At 54.7% G+C, this 18853-nt stretch overlaps 1 protein-coding gene across 1 annotated transcript in view; it reads left to right on the top strand.

Moving 5' to 3' along the window:
* Positions 1–17762, top strand: part of Etnk2 (ethanolamine kinase 2) — a 20577-nt gene extending 2815 nt beyond the window's left edge. Inside the window, exons 2-8 of the mRNA XM_013017319.1 lie at positions 1116–1375; positions 3948–4070; positions 9048–9190; positions 10482–10565; positions 13404–13549; positions 15299–15372; positions 16906–17762. Coding sequence (XP_012872773.1) covers positions 1116–1375; positions 3948–4070; positions 9048–9190; positions 10482–10565; positions 13404–13549; positions 15299–15372; positions 16906–16978 — 903 coding nt within the window. The 3' untranslated portion in view covers positions 16979–17762. The remainder of the gene's footprint in view (positions 1–1115; positions 1376–3947; positions 4071–9047; positions 9191–10481; positions 10566–13403; positions 13550–15298; positions 15373–16905) is intronic.
* Positions 17763–18853: the final 1091 nt, after the last annotated feature.

The following is an 18853-nucleotide window of genomic DNA, read 5'->3' as shown; positions in this document are numbered from 1 at the left end:
GGCGGGGGGGGGGGGAGCGAGCCAAGCCCGCCGGGCTTCCAGAAGCCTCCCTGGGATAGTCCAGCCTCCACCGCGCCCCTCACGGGCTCTGCGCATTGGCACCCCCGACACTGGGAGCCTTCCCCCCCCCCCGGCTGGACAGTGCACCACGCACCTGTGGGCATCGCCACCCGCCCGACGGGCCCCAGGCGGACTCCCTGGCTGGCCTGCATTCTACAAAAGGCCTTCTGGGGGCTGCTGATGGAGGAAGATGTTGAGTGGCAGGGATCAGCACCAATGGGCCTTCTGGATGGGGAAAGGCAAAGTTCTGGGGAGGTTGTGAAGGGCGCGTGGAGGCTGACAGGTCTCTCCCAATGAGGGGGTCGCATTTTCAAAAGGTCCAGACTCGATAAGACAGTTAAGGCATCAAGCAGGCCTGAGGGTAATTTGAACACTGACCTAATGGGGCTGATGGCTAGTTTCTTTCCTCCTTAGGCCTGTTACCTCCCTGAAAATCGATTTAGCCCCCTAAGGTCCTGTCTCTTTCACATTGTGCCCCGTAAAATCTATGGTGTCATCCTCCTTTCCACTCTGCCCAGAGAGCTTGTGTTACTAGTCCAGTTATCTTCCTGTTCCTTCTGGTGTGGAACTCAGAGGCTCAAGGCCTCTGGCCACTGAAGCCCTGGGATGGCTGCCAACCTCAGTCCCCTCCTTGTGCCTGTGTCACTGGCTGGAGCAAGAGCTACACTAGGGAGCCCAGAGCCTGCAAGTGGTGGGAGGCAGCCCCCAGCCCTTCTCAGCCGCATACATTCTGGTCCCTAGGGGTTTCTTTCAGGGCCAGGGTGAAGGAGAAAGGAGAAGGGCAAGTTTCTGCCTACCACACAGTAGTATAGACATCCCTCCCTTACCAGAGTTCATCCACAGGAAAGTAGGCACAGAAGGGGAGTGTGTCTCAGATGAGCCCAAGATGCCATTTCCCCCCGCCCTCAAGCTCACTTGTCTACCTCAAGGTTGGGGACAGTGCTGGCTTGTGTAATTGTGCCCGGCATTCCACTGAGCACATCCGGCTGAATTCCTGGGGAGAGACCAGAGAGGTCCTACTCCACCCACCCATAGCTGCCCTTTCCCCCTGCTAGCGCTTCACAGATGGTATCACCAACAAGCTGGTGGCCTGCTATGTGGAGGAGGACATGCGGGACTGCGTGCTGGTCCGGGTGTATGGGGAGCGGACGGAGTTGCTGGTGGACCGCGAGAATGAGGTCAGGAACTTCCAGCTGCTGCGAGCTCATGGTTGTGCCCCCAAACTCTACTGCACCTTTCAGAATGGGCTGTGCTACGAGTACATGCAGGGCGTGGCCCTTGGGCCCGAGCATATCCGAGAACCCCGGCTCTTCAGGTAAGGAGGTTGTGGGGTACTGGGTGTCTCTATACCTCAGGTCTGGAGCTTGAAACTCTTGGGCAACTTTCTTGGTGAATAGTGAGGTCCATGGAGGGTAGTCATGTGATCTAAAATTGCATTTGTGTGTGTGTGTGTGTGTGTGTGTGTGAGTGAACGTGTACTTGCTCTGCACAAACAGGCTGCAGCTTTCTGTAGGGTTTCAGTGGGATCTGCAGAAAGAATGAATTGGGGGGAGGAGGGGGGGCGAGTGCACACGGTTCCCTAAATGCAACAGAGATCAGTTTCTTGACCCCATGCCTCCAGCCTCTGTCCACCTCACTTCTGACCTGGAAACATCTCAGAGCCTTGGAAATGAAATCTGAGGCAAATCCCCAGGGCGTTCAGGGTTTCCTCCCTCTCCTCTCCTTTTGCGGAGAGCTCAGGTGTGCAAGGCCCTCTCCAGGGCAGGCATGACATTACCAGCCCAGCGAGCCGCCTTCCTTCCTGCTGATCTGAGCTCCTCGGGACTCTCTGACGGGGGACACACAGGGGGTTCAGGCTGCTGCTGGGGTCTGTGTACATGCTCACAAGCCCTGTGCATGCTGCTGTGGGGCCTGGAAGGGGAGGGCCGAAGAGCTGCTAGTGTATGTTTTCTTCCTTTGACTGTGCCAGGACTGGGGTGTCAGACAGGACCCTCCTTCCTCTCCTCCAGTGCATGAGTTGTGTGGAGGGCATCAGACCCCAGGAAGGCTGAGGTTTACTCCTGATATTGAGGACAGCAGTTCAGGGGTCTGTCCAGGGAAAGGAGACTTCCGTGTTCTGCATATCCATGTGGCCCGTCTTGTGGGGTAGGCCAAGAGCTCCATGTCTGTCACCTGCCAAACCTTTCAGCTCTCTAGGGACTTAAAAGCCCCTCTAACTCCATGCTCCTGAGTGCTGCCTCAAGCTGCTAGGGCCCTGGGACATTGGCTTTGGGTAGTGTGTCACGGTTATGTGTGTCTGGGGACAGTGTGACAAGAAACTTCTCAGGCTGCATCTGAGCAACTGCAGACACGCCTGGCTTGGAGAGGTGAGGCCGGAGCGGGATGCGGAGGGGGGGGGGCCTGCCCTGCTTCTCCCGCAGCTTCTGCCTCTCCCCGCTCTCCTTTAGCCTTGTGCAAATAAGCTCAAATATTAGCAGGTCCTCCCCGCTCCCCTGCTCCCTCCGCCTCGATGCACCTCCTGCCATCACTCATCCTCTTAGCAGAAACAATTGCCACTGTCAGGAAGATTGAAGGGGGATTTAGGTTCCATAATAAGAAATTGGCATTTTGGGGAGAGCCCAGAAATTGGGATGGTAGGAGGTAAGCCCTTCCGTGGCGATTTTCCCAGGATTGCTGGTCCTCCCTTGCAGGTGGAGGTGGAGGTCCTGAGGATAGGCCCTCAGCCTCTCAGGTCCCCTGAGCCCACCCCCAGCCTGGAGCCCACCCCCGGCCTCCCCCGCTGAGGCTCTGCAGCACAAAAGTGCTGAGTGTTGAGGTTACTTTCATTGCTATTCACACAACAGCCCTATTGATATTCAAGGAACAGCTCTGTTCTAACTGGGTTCCGAATCTTCCTAGGGGAGGAGAAGGCCAGGCCTGGGTGTCAGGTCTGTGTTCGTGCCCTGCTGGGACCCCAGCAGGCATTCCCCTGCCCTCCGTGCAGAGCCTGCCTTTTTTATCCTCTCTGATACCAGTCTCCCAGCCTCTCCTTACCCTTTAGGAGGCAGGCGGAGGTTGGGGGGGGGGGGACTTGTGAAGAAGCCCGCCCCCCCCCCCCCGTTCTCCAGATGGGGTGTGACCTGTCTCTCCTCCAGGCTGGGCAAGTGTCTCTAGGACAGCTCTGCTCTTAACAAGGTTTCAAACAGTCAGCGTCTTTGTTGTCTTTCCCAGTGATTATTATTCGAGCAACAGGCCAGAGGCAAAGGAAGCCTCAATGTTGGAGGCCTGGTGTACAGTTGGGGGTAGGGCTGCAGAAGGGAGGGTTGGCAGAGGACTGAGAGGGCCCAGCTGGGACCTGGGCCTCAGCGATGGGGTCTTTATCAAGTCAAGGTCCTTCCTTTCTGACCAATCAGTCCCACGTCCACCCCCTCCCTCTCCCATGTCCCAGCAGTCCTCCCTGCCTCCTGCTCTTTCTCTCCCAGGACCTTGGATAAGGTCCATGGGAGGACTTGAAAATAGAATGCTAGTTTGTTTTGCGTCCTTGGCACTAGGCTGCCAGCATCAACTCCCTGTGGCCCAGGAAGGGGCTGCCCCTGGCTAGCCTGATTCCCTCCCCACCTTGGCCAGGCTGATAAGAGGCTGACATTTCTTCCCTGCCTGGCATCATTACCTATGGATGTCTTGATGGAGAGGGAGCTGCTGTCGTCTGGGATTGGGACAGGAGCTGCTAGCTCAAGGTCTTAGTACATTTTCATGCCTTCCCGGGGACCCAGGGTTCCTGAGAGACTTGTGACCCCAGGCTCAGCCCTCTGGTTAGTGCCCCAGTGGGCCTCCTTCCCACAGGATCTGAGCGTGGAGGGCCTCACCAGCACTGACATATTCTGTTCCCTCTCCATTTTCTGCTGTAGGTTAATCGCCTTAGAAATGGCCAAGATTCACACCATCCACGCCAATGGCAGCCTGCCCAGGCCCACCCTCTGGCACAAGATGCACAATTACTTCACGCTGGTCAAGAGCGAGATCAACCCCAGGTACAACAGTCTGGGAAGGTCCAAGGCTGCTGTAGTCTCTGCCGCCCTTCTATTCCTTTAGCTCCAGTTCCCCTTCCGGGACGTTTAGGGGCACAGGTGCCGGATAGAGGCTGAGGAGTTTGTCCTGCTGCCCCTTTAGCTTCTGTCCAAGAAGTTGGGACAATTGACTGCATCTCAAGAATGGCAGTTGTATATGCATATGTTATTTCTCCTTGAGTGTTTTGGGGGACTGGGGTCAAGAATAACTTCTCCCCGGCTTTCTAAGTGGAGACTGAAGCTCAGAGATGGGAGTATTGCCTACTGTGGGGCCTGGCAGGGCCAGTCTTCTTTTCCTTGTCCAGAGGTCCCTCTTGCATGCCTGGCTGCCCTAATAGTAGGAAGGGAGGGGGAGGAGCTCAGAGTCAATCAGAAGAACGGATCTCCTGCCAGCAAGCCCTGGGGATGTCAAGGCTCCTGCTGCTAGTCTTCTTGCTTCTTGGGCCTATGTGTCTCCAGGGTTCTTGCCCCCACCTTATTTAGAATGATACTTGCTGATTCTCGCACTACTCTTTCCAGAGACAGAGGTAGCTTGTGCATCCTGATATTGATGCTCCTAGAAAGACAGGGCTCCCTGAACTTCCCCTCTGCTCTCTGGCCTGCGACCTGAGAGTCCTGCTAACCTCCAGGTGCCTGACACAGGAAGGCTGCTGTGAAAACAGGCCTGGAAGAAACAGTGAGGCCTCTCCCTCCCCTTCCAAAATAAAAACTCAGCAATGAGTCTCTGATCCCTTCCAGACCTTTAAAAAATATATATCTTTAGCCCAGTACTGGGGCTTGCACTCTCATTTGGCTTTTTCTAATTGAGCCATACCTCCACTTCTGGCTTTTTAACTGGTTAATTGGAGGTAAGAATCCCTTGGGTCAGACGCTGGTGGTTCACACATGTAATCCTACTCAGGAGGCTGAGATCTGAGGATCACAGTTCAAAGCCAGGCCCAGCAGGAAAGTTCTTGAGACTTTTCTCTCCAACCACCAGAAAACGAAGTGGAGCTGTGGTCAAACTGTTAGAGTGCTAGCCTTGAGCAAAAAAAACTCAGAGGCAGTGCCCAGGTGAAGAAGGAGGAGGAAATGGAGAAGGAGGAGGAGTAAGGGAGGAAAAGGGAGGGAAGGGGAGGAGGAGGAAGAGGGAAAGTTTTCATGGGAAGCAGGGTGCAGAATAGGTGTGGAAGATGACATTCATTAACTGTCATCTCCATTGTGTGTCCTGGCATACCTGGGTAACTATCTAACGCTGCTTTGGGACTCCTTGTCCAGGATAGCCCCAGCCTGTCCTCGGTTGGACCATGGTTAGCCCTCTATGTCACATTTTATCTCCGGGACAAGGGCTGTTTTTTCCCAGAGAACTCGAATGGCTGAGGGAGAACAGGACTCTCGGCAATACTCCAGGCCCCATTGCTACTTGAGAGATGACAAAGCTGGCGCCCAAAGGGGGAAGAGCACTTGTCCAAGGTCATTGCTGGTCAGTGGTAGCTCAGGGTCTGGGGGGGAGGGGTAGGCTTCCTTGCATTCAGGCCCCCACGTAACCTTTGGTGAAGGGGTGTTGACAGCTCTCCCTGGGGAGAGCTGGCTACCTGTACCCTTTGCTCTTGTCATACCTTGGGCAGATCAAGATCTAACTTCTTTGAACTACTTGAAGGGATAATCACTGCCCAGAACTGCGTCAACTCCACTAAAGCAATCATTTAAACTGGATAAAGCCTGGGCCTCCCACATTACCTCCTTACCCTGATTTTTATTCAGTCCTTCATTTGCAAAACATTGAGTGACTGTCATTTAAAACAATAGAAAGATGAAAATGATCCTGCCACTGGCCCTGCCCTCAAGAAGCTTAGGAGCCATTCCGATAAACACACATGCGCACAAAAGGCAGGGTGCATAAGTCATGGAGTTGAGGGAGACAGAAAAGTTCCCCGCGGAGGAGGAGGTGGGGCTGAGAGAAGGGACCGTGCCGCTTGAGAAGCAGGGCTTGCTCAAAGACGTGAGCAGCTGAGGTTGACTTGAGCAGATCTTCAGGAGGGCCTGGGAGAAGGGCTGGAGCCAGAGAGTGGGCAGTGTGCATGCCAGGCCAAGGAGCCAGGATGGCAGTGAGCGGGCAGGCAGAGTTGTCAAAATGTTTGAGCCAGAACTCTGGTTTGTTTAGGGAGTAATCTACAGAGCACCACGGGGCAGGTCTGAGGTGACATTTGGGGGCAGATGTGGACCTACGGTAGGGATGGAAGCTGCAGTGGTTGTCATTAAATGGCCTGATCTCCCAGGCTTGGAGAAGCGTCCCCTGGGGTGCTTGCTGGGTGTCAGTTCATTGAGACTCCCTCACTGGGAGCCTGGGACTCCGCATTCAGATGCCCCAGGTGATACTGAGCAGGAGTCTTGTGAGGAGTATTGTCCAGAGCAGCTGGTGGGGAGATGGGGCGTGTTGGAGATGTGTGCTAAGAGATCTGGTGGCCTTGGTGGCTGCTGGGCCCTAAAAGCGTCAGGGGGGGCAAGGGAGAACACTGGGGGCATCAAGAGGAGATGGGGGGGGTTCGTGGGAGGACAAAGGTGAAAAGCCAAGAAGCTGGAAGGCTCAGAAAAGTCACCTAAAGGGAGAAAGTACAATTGGCCTGCCACATGGAGCCTAGAGGAGACTCCGTGGGCAGGAACTCAGCCTTCCCTCTCCCCCCCCCCATCCCTTCGCACTGCTTGCTGCCTCTGGGCCTGAGGAGCCCGCCATTGGGGTCAGGGTGCTTCTGGGTGACAGCAGCAGCTGCTGTGCTGCCAGCCCTAAAGCCTTGGAAGAGTCTGGCAGTGTCAGGACTGAAAGCAACGCTGGCAGAAGTCCAAGTGCTCAGGGGAGGGGCGCCAGGCAGCCAAGGGAGGCTGATGGGAGATAGGCCTGGGTTGTTCCCACAGTAACCATCATGGTGGCCTTGGGTGGGCAGGGTGGGGTCAGGCTGAGGTCAGGGACTGGGCAGCAGGCATCTGGATGTCATAGGGGTGTTTTTCAGGCTGGGACCTGAGCAAACCCAAGGAAGCCTCCTCCTCACTCTGTGTCTTAGGATGACCTTAGTCCGAGAAAAAAAAAATTTTTTTTTGGTTGTGGGCCTTGAACTCAGGTCCTGGACATTGTCCCTGAACGCTTTTGCTCAAGACTACCACCCTACCCCTTGGAACCATGGCACCACTTCGGATTTTCTAGTGGCTTATTGGAAATAAGGGTCTCACAGACTTTCCTGCCTGGGCTGGCTTCAAACCACCATCCTCAGATCTCAGCTAGCTCCCAGTTTTCTTCTTCTTTTTTTTTTTTTTCTTTTGTGGTACTAAGGTGAGAATCCAGGGCCCTTCTCATGCTCAGCAGATACTGCCTGTGTGGAGATCAAGGCTGGTGTGGATGAGGGGTCTCCCCGACTCTCAGTGGGCAGCCTGACTCAGAGGGGCCTCAGCAAAAGCCAGAGGGGACATAGAATGCAGCTATGAGGAGACGTGGCAAGTTTGGGATCCCGGGCAGGTGGAGGACAACCCTCTCCAGATGAGAAACTCTAGTGTTCAGCTGTGCCTACCTGGAGGCTGCCACAAAGCCTTTCTTCTTCCAGAGCCTCAGTTTCCCCGTGAGGTTGAGCTGGAGGAGCTGTGACAAGTGCCTCTATCCCAGATCCCAGGAGGGAGCCTGTCAGCTAGAGACTTCTTAGTCACCAAATACCCTTCCCGTGTTCTGGGGGTAGGGAGTCAGCTGGGGAGAGAGCGGGTCTGTCTTATTCTTCTCCTCTTCCACATGCCTTTGCTGTCCTGGGCAAAGAAACAAATCTGAGCCACAAGAGTGGAGATAAAGTCCGGCCTCCTGGGCTCTGCCATGGATGGTCCTGGGGTTTGAAGGACTGTGTTATTTGGCTTTTCAGTGTACACAGACTTGTGTACACTGTACTGAGGGGCTAAAGTTCAGAGCCCCTGAATACATGGCGTTCTTGCGCAACTTTTGCATGACATTGGGTTGATTAACCTATTTGTCATGATTTTTTTTTTTTTTTGCCAGTCCTAGGGCTTGAACTCAGGGCCTGGGCACTGTCCCTGAGCCTCTCTGTGCTCAGCATTCTACCACTTTGAGCCATAGCAGCACTTCCGGCTTTTTCTGTGTATGTGGCACTGAGGAATTGAACCCAGGGCTTCATGCGTGCTAGCTAGGCAAGCATTCTACCACTAAACCTGATTAACCTATTTGGTCGTCATGTTTGGGATAGGGGGCTGATGTGTGCAGGCAGTGGGAGAGGGCAGCAGCTGATGTGGCCTGGCAGTGACCTGGGCAAGGAACCACTTGTCATCAGAGTGGACAGGACCATTGTTGGAGTGGCAGAGCATGCGCAGTGGACTGGCCTTCTGGGTTCCTTGGCGTTGCAGGTTGGAGCTAGGCAGCACTGGTTTACTACCTTCTGGGGCCTGAGTGGTCTGGGAATAAGAGTTTAGACTGGAGGGTCTCCTGGGGCCCTCAACCTGTGACATTGTCCTCAGCTGCTGGATAGGAGGCACCACACCAGCGTACGCCATTATCCTGCCCTGGAGGAGCTGGGAGGAGACCCACAACCTTCCGCACAGTTTTTCCAGCCTCCCAGACCCAGGCCTGCTTTGCCTTTCTCCCTTCCTGCCCTCACTCTGGAGCCATGGGATCCAGTTATTCCCTCCATGTCTCCTGTCCTTCCATGGCTCTGTCTTCCTCACCCTCTTGTCCTTTGCACAAAGGGGCAGGAATGTCATTTGGCTGACGATACCTGCCCACACCCAGGTTTCAATCTGCTTCTCAGGACAGGGAACCTAGGGGCCGTCTTACACGTGACACAGTAGAATCCCACGGTCCTCCCATCCAACAGTTCTGCAGTAGTGCGGCGTGCCAGGGCTGGGCCGCAGGGCTGAGGGCCGGCACTGCCTGTCTGCAGTCTGCTCCCCACCAGCTACTTTTTTGCCACTATCTAGCCTTTCTACAGATGTCCCTAAGGTGGAGGTATTGGAACAGGAGCTGGCCTGGCTGAAGGAGCACCTGTCCCAGCTGGAGTCCCCTGTGGTGTTCTGTCACAATGACCTGCTCTGCAAGAATATTATCTACGATAGCACCAAAGGTACAAGTGCCCCCCCCCGCCCCGGGGCCCTGGCCTGGGAACCCCACAGCACAGACTGGAGGGTCAGCTGGCTTCACGGGCCTGCTCCTGAGCCTGGCATTTACACAAGCAGAAGGAGATCTGGGTTTTGATCTTAAATTAACGTGTAAAAGAGAACAATAAATGTCATTTAGAAAAGTCTCTTGCATGGGGCTGGAGGCGTGGCTCTGTTGGTAGAGCGCTAGCTAGTGAAAAGGTCAGGTGCTGAGTTCAAGTGCCAGTCTCAGGCAAAAAAAAAAAAGAAGAATCCATTGCATGAAGGCACTCATTATAGTTCCTCATCTTTAGTTCAAGTGCCAGTCTCAGGCAAAAAAAAAAAAAAGAAGAATCCATTGCATGAAGGCACTCATTATAGTTCCTCATCTTTAGTGTCCCCATGCCATTCCTTTTGGTGACATTGGTCCCACTTTTTTTTTTTTGGGTTCGGTTGTGGGCCCTGAACTCTGGGCCTGGGCGCTGTCCCTCAGCTCTTCAGCTCAAGGCTAGCACTCTACCACTTGAGCCACAGCGCCACTTCCAGCTTTTTTCTTTTTGCTTATGTGGTGCTGAGGAATCGAACCCAGGGCCTCAGGCATGCAAGGCAAGCGCTCTACCACTGAGCCACCTTCCCAGCCCCCATTGGTCCCACTTCTAAGGAGACTGTGGCTCTCCTATGCCTTCAGAGAGAATGAGCCTCTTGGTGTTCCTCAGAGTGCAGCCCCTAGGGAGTACAGGTGAGCCCCAACATCCAGGACACAAGAGATGTGCTCAGGAATACTCCAGTCTCATATGAAGCAGTGTGGGGCTGCAGGTATAGCTCAATGAGACAGCCCTTGACTACTGTGTGAGGCCGTGGGTTCCATGCCCAGCACTTCAAAAGTAAAGTTCAAGTAAGTAGAATAAGCCAGGTGCTGGTGGCCTACACTTGTAATGCTAACTACTCAGGAAGCTGAGATCTGAGGATCACAGTTCAAAGCCAACCCAGACAGGAAAGTCCATGAGACTCTTATCTCCATATAACCACCAAAAAAAAAAGCTTAAGTAGTAGAGTGCTAGCCTTGAGTGAAAAAAACTCAGGGACAGTGCCCAGGCCCTGAGAGTTCAAGCCCAGAACCGGCACTAAGTGATTGAGTGAATGAATGGTGTAGTATTTGTACGTAACTCTGCACATGCTCCTGTATACGTTAAGTCATGTTACTTACAATACCTAACACAGTGCATGCTGGAGAACCTGTTTCCAGACCCAGGACCAACTCTCTGCTTTGCCTCCTAGGTCATGTGAGGTTCATTGACTATGAATATGCCGGCTACAACTACCAAGCCTTTGACATTGGCAACCATTTCAATGAGTTTGCAGGTGAGAGGGGCAGCCCCCTCCTCACGGAGGCCCACTGACGATTCTAGACGTGGAGAGTAGAGGCTACCGACACCTCAAGCTGCAAATAATCCCTGTTCAAGTGGGAAAGGCACAGCCTGTTTTTAAGGAGCAGTTGGTCTCATGGTGGGAAGCAGGACCTCCCTCCTCCTTCCCCGGAGAGCCGACCTGTGCTGGCCTGCATGGCAGTTTGGTTCACATCTGTGAAAACTTGTCCCTGTAGAGTCCCAGGAAGCATTGCTTGAGCTGGCAGGTGGGTTAGCAAACAGGCCCTTCCTCTGGGCACACACAGCTACGCCAGCTTGGCCAGCACACCCAGGACAAGCTTCTCTATGTGGACTACAACTTGCACGCATGTGCATGAGGCTCCACATGAAGGGCACAGTGGCCTAAGTTGCTCTTTGTCTGATGCCCTGAAGACGAGTAATCCAGGAGGACCTCATTAAAAGTTTAGGCTGTGCAACTGGACCTTCCAAGTTCAAATCCAGGTGTTTCTGCTTCCTAGCTGTGTGACCCTTGGGTAGGTTACTGACCTTTGAAGCCCCTGTAAAATGGAGACAGTAGTAGGACCCATTCGCAGAGTTGGGATGAAACAGACTTGTATGGCACAGGCTGAGCATCCAAATGATGAGCGGCTTCACTGCAGCAATCGAGAAGGCCAAGAAGGAGCAGAATGAGGTGGGATGAGAGGTGGTCCTTGACCTATAGAAGCTAGATGTGCACTCAGGAGGCTAAGATCTGAGGATCACGGGTCAGAGCCATCCAGGGCAGGAAAAGTACGTGAGACTCTTAACTCCAGTTAACCACAAGAGAACTGGAAGTGGTACTATGGCTCAAGTGGTAGAGTGCTTGCCTTGAGCTGAAGAGCTGAGGGACAGCGCCCAGGCCCAGAGTTCAAGTCCCACAACCAGCAACAACAACAAAAAGCTAGATGTCATCCTAGCTACTGAGGAAGCTGAGATCTGAGGATTGTGGTTCAAAATCAGCCTAGGCAGGAAGGTCCATGAGACCCCTATCTTCAAGTAACCAAAAAGCCAGACATGGAGCTGAGCTGCCCAAATGGTAGAATGCTAGTCTTGAGCACCAAAGCTCAGACACAGGGCCTGTTTCTTGAGTTCAAGCCCTAATACCAACACACACACACACACACGCACCATTAGTACCATTTATGAAAAGAAAGCAGGGCAGGTTTTCTCGCTTGAGGGCTGTTAAAACAGAAGTTTATAGATTGAGCTGAGCATGGTCTGGAGGGGTATTCTGAGGCTGGTGATGTGGGGTGCCAGCCCCTAAGACTAAGGATGGGTGAAGTATGGTAGAGAAGTAGTGCTCCCCCACCCCCAGCCTCAGCCACTCCCCAGCCCAGCCAAGGCCAATCCTAGCTCTTCTTTAACCCCAGGTGACCAGGCCAGCTAAGCATGCTTGTGCCTGAGGGTACAACTCTCCAGGGCAGCCACCAGCTGCACCCAGAAGGAGGGAGGATGGGGCCCCAGCTGGGCAAAGCAGCCGAGCTGTGAGGTGTGGCACACAGAGGCTGGCACGGGCAGGGCCCGGGGCCGGACTGCTGGCTGCCAGGCCCTCTGGGCTTTCCGGAGGGATAATTCCTAAGTATTTTAAGCCCTTAACGACTGTGAAGAGCAAAGTACAACTGCACTTTTCCAAAGGGGCAGATTGCATCTGCTCCCAGGTTGGGAGTGGAAGAGGAAGAGCAGAGCGTGGGGAAGGAGGAGGTGAAGAGCTGAGGCGCTAGGCTTCCCTGAGTCTTTGGAGCAAGGAAGGAATCAAGTTCTGGGTACAAGGAGAAAAGGCCAACCCGGATCGCACCCCTAACTGGCTGTGTGGCCCCAGGCAAATTTCTTTTCTCTGGGCCTTTTTATCTCCACAGGAGAATCTGCACCACCCATACACCAAGGCTCCCAGGCCAGTGTTTCTTTGGGGATATAAAGGATTGGGGGGGCGGGACAAGGAGAAAGGAGAGACCCCAGAGAACATGGACCAGTTCCCATCCCCTCCTAGATAAACCTCTTTTCTACCTGCTCTAAAGTCCCCATGCCCAGCGATGACTCGTTACCAGGCTGGTCTTCAGGTGCTGAGCCTAGCTAGGTGTCAGAATCGCCCGGAGAACCAGGCAGGGGTTTGGGGTACTGGCCCAGTGCCAGTGTGAGAAATGGTGTGTGGCACTCATAGCAAGTCTGGTTCCTTGTCTAATGGAGGAAAGAATCTAGGCCAGCAAGAGGAGGGGGCTTGCCCAAGGTTAAGTGGAGCTCCGTGTGAGGCATGAGCCCAGAAGTGCTCATCTGCTGCCAGAGCCCCGTGCCATCTGCGCGCCATTGCTTGCTGTTGTCCTTGCTGGTTCCTGTGCTGGAATTCGTTGCCTCCTGTTCTCAGCATGTTTGCCCATGGCTGGTGCTCTGCCACTTGAACCACACCTCCAGCCCTGCTTTTTGCTAGTTAATTGGCAATGGAGCCTCAGACCTTTTCTGCCTGGTTCAAACAGATTCTCCAGGTCTCAGCCTCCTGAGTAGCTAGTGTTACAGGTGTGAGCCGCTAATGCCCGGACGTGTAATTGTTTTGAACTGGGCACGGGGGGCAGTGGCACTGTCAGGCTCCTGCTGCTCCCAGGAAAGTGCACTCTGCTCTCCTCACTCCCCCCTGGGATGCAGCCCCTATGCCAGCCGAGGGTGGGGGTCAGAGGGCCTGTGATCTCAGGGTCCCTCTTCAGCCTCAGCCCTTGTAGGTCAAAGGAGATGGGAGAAAGGGGGCTCCTGACCGGGGAACCCAAAGGGCTTGCTCCAGCAGCTCACTGGCCTTCTTCCTGGACAGGTGTGAATGAGGTCGATTATTGCCAGTACCCCACGCGGGAGACGCAGCTGCAGTGGCTGAGCTTCTATCTGCAGGCCCAGAAGGGGATGGCGGTGACAGCCGGGGAGGTGGAGCGGCTCTACGTGCAAGTCAACAAGTTCGCCCTGGTGAGTGCTTGTGCCTGGGAGGCCCCGGGAAGGAGGCCCTCGCCAGCCTCCCCCCCAGAGCTGGAGAGAGCTATCTTAGATGTCCCAAACACCCAGCTGTGCTCTTCCCTCCCCCTCTGTCCCATGAAGTCTTAGGTTCTCTCCTTTCTAGAGAAATACTTCCAAGAAAAAGCTCTGTTTCCTGTTTTAGCAACTCTCTTGTTTGCCTGAGTAGCTCTTCCAACTCTCTAACCCCAGCCTTTCATGTTGAAGTGAAGCCCATCCTTTTGTCATCTGTAAGTCTTAGGAAGAGGTGAAGCTCACATCCGACTTGTGTCCACCTCAAGCCTTTCAGCCTTCCCCAGCAGGCTCTGCCCACTCCCCCCTGCCCTGTGTTCTCAGTGCTGAGCTCCATGGCTCAAATCGGGTCTCCTCTGGTGTGTGCCAGTACTCACTGCCCCTATTAACACCAGGGATGTATAAGCAAGAAGACAAGTCTGCTGGGCTCTGGTGGTCCATACCCTGACCCTAGCTACTCTGGAGGCTGAGATCTAAGAATTGCAGTTCAAAGCCAACCTGGGCAGGAAAGTCCCATGATACTCTTATCCGATTAACTACCATAAAGTGGCTCAAATGGTAGAGTGCTAGCCTTGAGCAAAAAAGCTCAGGGACAGTGCCCAGGTCCTGAGTTCAAGCCCCAGGAGCACCAAAAACAACAAAACAGAGTGGGTTAGGCTTCTCTTTCTGTGTTTCACCTTAAGGACAAAACTGCTTGGTAAGTTTCCCAACCAAAAAAAGAAAAAATACTTTTTTCCATGCTTTACAAGAAAGGCAGAAAGTAAGAGGGATAGGTATTTTGTAGATAGTCTTGTGTTTGTGGGAGTCGCCCAGGCCCAGAGCGCCTCCAGGGTGGGGTCTGGCCTGCAGAGGGATGCACTGCTGGTGTTTCTGGTCTGGGAACCTCCACTTTGCCTTTTTTTTTTTCTGGTTCTGGGGCTTGAACTGAGGGCCTGAGCACTGTCCTTGAGCTCCTTTTGCTCAAGGCTAGTACTCTACCACTTGAGCCACAGCTCTGCTTCTGACTTTTTCTGTGATTAATTGGAGATAAGAGTCTCCTAGACTTTTCTTGCTTGGCCTGGCTTTGAACTGTGATCCTCAGATCTCAGCCTCCTGAGTAGCTAGCATTGCAGGTGTGAGCCACTGGCTCCTGGCCAGCTTTGCTTCTTGAACCTGGGGGAGCCTCTGGCCTGAGGTAAAGCAGAGTAACTGTCCCCAACTTGACGTTTTAAGTTCTCGGGTCTGGATTCTCTTCCAACCCGAGTACAGGTGAGGAGGGGAAGGAAGAGGGGTCAGTTTCAGAGGTTTTCCAGGCTGCGGGAGCCGCACTCCCAGGGTCTCTTGGCCCTAGAGAGAGCCTCAACCCCTCCACTGCCGCCAGACCTACCCTGGGTTTTAGGGACCCTCTTGGCTTTGGGGTGTCCCTAGGGAGATTCCCCGTGTGGGAGAGGCCTGCGGGAGTGTATGTCCTGCTAGTCAAGCTCAGGACCACCAAAGCCTTACAATGGTGGGTGCTGCACCTGACAGGCCCGGCTCTGCCCCGCATCGTTCTAGTCAGACAGAAAAGCCCCAGGTGTGGTCCAGTGGCTGACCTTGGTAACCTTCCCAGCCTGTGCTGTGTCTGCCGGCATCCCAGCCCTGCGGTCCAGGGTGCTGCATCGGTCCCCACGGGAGGGGTCCTCCCCGGACCGATCCTCTGTGGTCTGTTTGCAGGCATCGCACTTCTTCTGGGCTCTCTGGGCACTCATCCAGAACCAGTACTCTACCATCAACTTCGATTTCCTCAGGTGAGTAGAGGGGCAGTTAGGGGATGGTGCAGGGGCCATGGTGGTAGGGAGTCCCAAAATACTGAGGGAGGCCAAGGGCAGCCTGCCCCGAACGCCTGGAGCCAGTTCCTCAGCCCTGCTGACCTGTCCTCAGCACAGACTGGCCCCTGCTCCCAGAGCATGCTGGGAAAGTGGCACTGGGAACAGCCGGAAGCGCTTGTGTCCTCTCTCACTGCCTAGCAGATCTCGCCTTCCTACTGTACCCCACCCAGCGCCATTGCCACGCCTGTGGCCAGGCACCAGCTGGAGCGTGGGGTGAACGGAATGATGGAAAACCCATCTGAGATACACCGAGGGCCATGTCAGGGACTTGCTGAGGCCTCTTGGGTGGTTTTGCCAGCCATGCTGCCCCCTGCCCGGGGACACACCCCCTCCCCCTCCTGGCCACGTGGAGGGGCCTGGGATAGCACCTGGCAGTACCAGGCGGAGGGAGCGTGTTGGGTAAGGTACTTACGTCCCCATGGACTGAAACTCGATTCCTCCCCCCTTGTCTAACCCTCCCACCCACAGCTGGAAGGGAACCGTGCCTGTGTCCAGGTGTTTACCACCAAAAGCTTCATGAGATAGAGCCTTGCCCGGGTCAGGATGCGTTATAAAACAAACACTATAAAAAACAAAATAACACAGGGGAACCCTTGTGTGCAATATAGCATGGAAATTGGTGGCTTGGACATTTCAAAGTAGAATTTTTATATAATCCATCAGTCTTGCTTCTGGAAATAAAGCCAGAAGAATTGAAAGCCAATTCTCAAAGGAACATTTGATGAGCATTGTTCCCAGGAGCCGAGAGAGAAAGCAACCCACTGATGGATGACATTGAGTAAAACAGTACTCAGTCTTTGTGTGCTGGAGTTCTACCACTTGAACTTTGCCTCCAGTTTAGCTTTTTGCTGATTAATTAAAGTCTTGTGGATTTGTCTGCTAAGGTTGGCTTCAAACCTAGAGCCTCAGATCCAAACCTCCTGAGTAGCTGAGATTACAGATGTGAGTCACCAGGCAAGCACCCAGCTCTAGGAGTGTTTTTCATGGCTATAGAGCTTGTTTTGTAAGGTGACGATGTCCTGGACATGCAGTATATATGAATATAAATATCAACACCACAGAACTGTGGAGAACAAACTTTAGACAGATGTTTGCTCCAGTCTGACCTCAGAAAAAGAAGTTATACTTGAAATAAAAACAAAAACTAGGAACTGGTGTAATGGAACATGTATATAATTCCAGCTACACCGCAGGTTTGAAGCTGATGATTCTAAGCAAAAACACAAGACCCTACTCCCAAAAATAAAGCAAAAAAAAAAAAAAAAGATGGTGGGTGGGGTGTTTGAATGAGTAGAGCTGCTGTCTAGCAAGCACGAAGCCCTGAGTTCAAACCCCAGTACAGACCAGCAAGCTGTATGGACTGGAGTTGACCTGCCCAGACTTGAGATGGGTTAGAGCTGGTGAGGAAGTGTCTCCCGCCTCACCCCGGCTTCCTCCTCTGACCCCTGGCAGGTACGCTGTGATCCGATTCAACCAGTACTTCAAGGTGAAGCCTCAAGTGTCCGCCTTGGAGATGCCCAAGTGACCGGCAGCCTCGCTCCCTCCCTGCCCACTGCCTGGCCAGACCTAGTCTCCAGGGCTCCCCCCCTTGGACAAGGTGGGGCCAGGTGGGTGTCCTTGGAGAAGGCCCGTGGATGCCACTGAAGACCTTGCCCTGCTGTTTGGAGGGGCTGACAGGGCCCCCCTGGCCTGGCTGGCTGAGGAGGAAGTGCCTGCCACAGCCGGGGCTTGGACACCGGCCCCGCCCAGAAGCACAGCATCCCCAGCTCCCCGAGGGAACCTGGGCTGCCTTAGATGTGTCTTAGGCCCTTCCTGGCAGGGGAGCTGGGAGGGCGCCTTTCTACCTCCAGAGCCCCAGCCTCCAGCCCGTCCCCCTGCATGCCTCATAGGAGACTGGCTGAGCCCCTAACCAGCAAGAAGCCAACCCACAGCTGGATGGAGAGGAGAGAGGGGGGTCTCCGCCCTCACCTGAGGCCCCAGCACAGCCCCCTCCCCAAGCCTCTGCCAGGAGCCTGGCTCTGCTTCACTGTGGCTTGGCCCAAGGATGGGTGGCCAGAATCAGGCCCAGAAGCCTCCTGCTTCATTCCCTGCCCTGCCCAGCCCGCTAGGATCTGTGTCCCCGTCTCCTCTCTCCATCAGCCCGCAGGGGGATGACCAGTGGGAGTGCAGGGCAAGGGGGCAGGGACCCCAGCACACAGGAGCCTGCGCAGGACCAGCTGGGAAGCTGTGTGCCTCCACCTCCCCTTCCGTCCTTAGGGCCCCGCAGGGCCTCCTGGCTCTGGCTCATAAAGTGATTCGTTTGTAAATTATCATGGTTTTCTGTATTAAATGCTCATTTCTGGACTGTTGTATGAGGAGGGACTGGTGTGGGTGACTGGGAGGCCTCTGGGGAGGGGAAGAGGCCTGCTCCTCTGCTCCCTTCCCAGCTTTTCTGCCCTTGACCGTCTTGTTCCGATCAGCGGACCCCGGGTTAAAGCGCTGCTTAGCAGGAGCCTGGCTGTGGATGATCAGACTTTGAGGGCAGCTGAGTGAAGAGCCAGCAAACCCCTGAACAACAGTGCTCAGGCCTCTCTGACCCTTGCTGCCTAGAATATTCCCAGAGCTGATCATCGCTTTCTCACCCGATGAGGGGGGCAGTTCAGAGGGCAGCCGTGGTCCCAGCAGCCACTGATTGCCAGGAGCACGCGGCTTGTTTCACTTATGCTTGCAAATGTGCCCTGGGGCCCTGGCAACCACTGGAACCAGTACCGGCTGCTGGGACCTTTGAGGGCGCCGGATGTAGCGTAGCCAGGCCCGCCAGGGATGGTGCTCATGGGGGACCAGGGAGAGATGAGCCCAGACCCAGAGATGGCACCAGAACTGGCCGGGTCTCATGGGCTGCACTGGGGCCCAGGGGTCGTGGGCACAGCCCGTGTCAGAGACAAGGGCCGCAGTGGCGAGCAGGATGTGGCTAGGACAGGGCGCCGTGCCCCAGCCGCCATCTGCACGGACTACTGCACAGTAACTACTGTGCTTCCACTCCTTTGAAAGACCTGTTTCCTCCAGTCCTCCTGAGAATGGGCAGGTGGGCTGGGGGCAACCAAGGGGGCTTGCTCACCCCAACAAAGCCTACAGCCTACCTGTTCTCCTGTCACTCCACCTGGGCTCCTGGCTAAGTCCTAGGCCTCAACATGATGGGGGCCCCAAGCCGGGGGCCCCCCTCTGACATGCTCCCTGCCTGCACCTGGCCAGAGTTCACCTTCCCAATGTTCCTCGGCAGGGAACAGCCTGTGCCCCTACATTCCTGGTTAACGTCCAGGGCACTGTTGTTTTTGCAACCCACCTGACCCCGTGCAGTCTCCCGTGGGCAGGGGGTGGGGCCCCAGCTTGCCTAAGAGGAAGGCAGGGACTGGCTCAACAG

The sequence above is a fragment of the Dipodomys ordii genome, unplaced genomic scaffold, assembly GCF_000151885.1.
Source record: "Dipodomys ordii isolate 6190 unplaced genomic scaffold, Dord_2.0 Scaffold35, whole genome shotgun sequence".
NCBI lineage: Eukaryota > Metazoa > Chordata > Mammalia > Rodentia > Heteromyidae > Dipodomys > Dipodomys ordii.
Note: the sequence above shows the minus strand (reverse complement) of the source record. Positions and strands in the feature narration are given on the sequence as shown.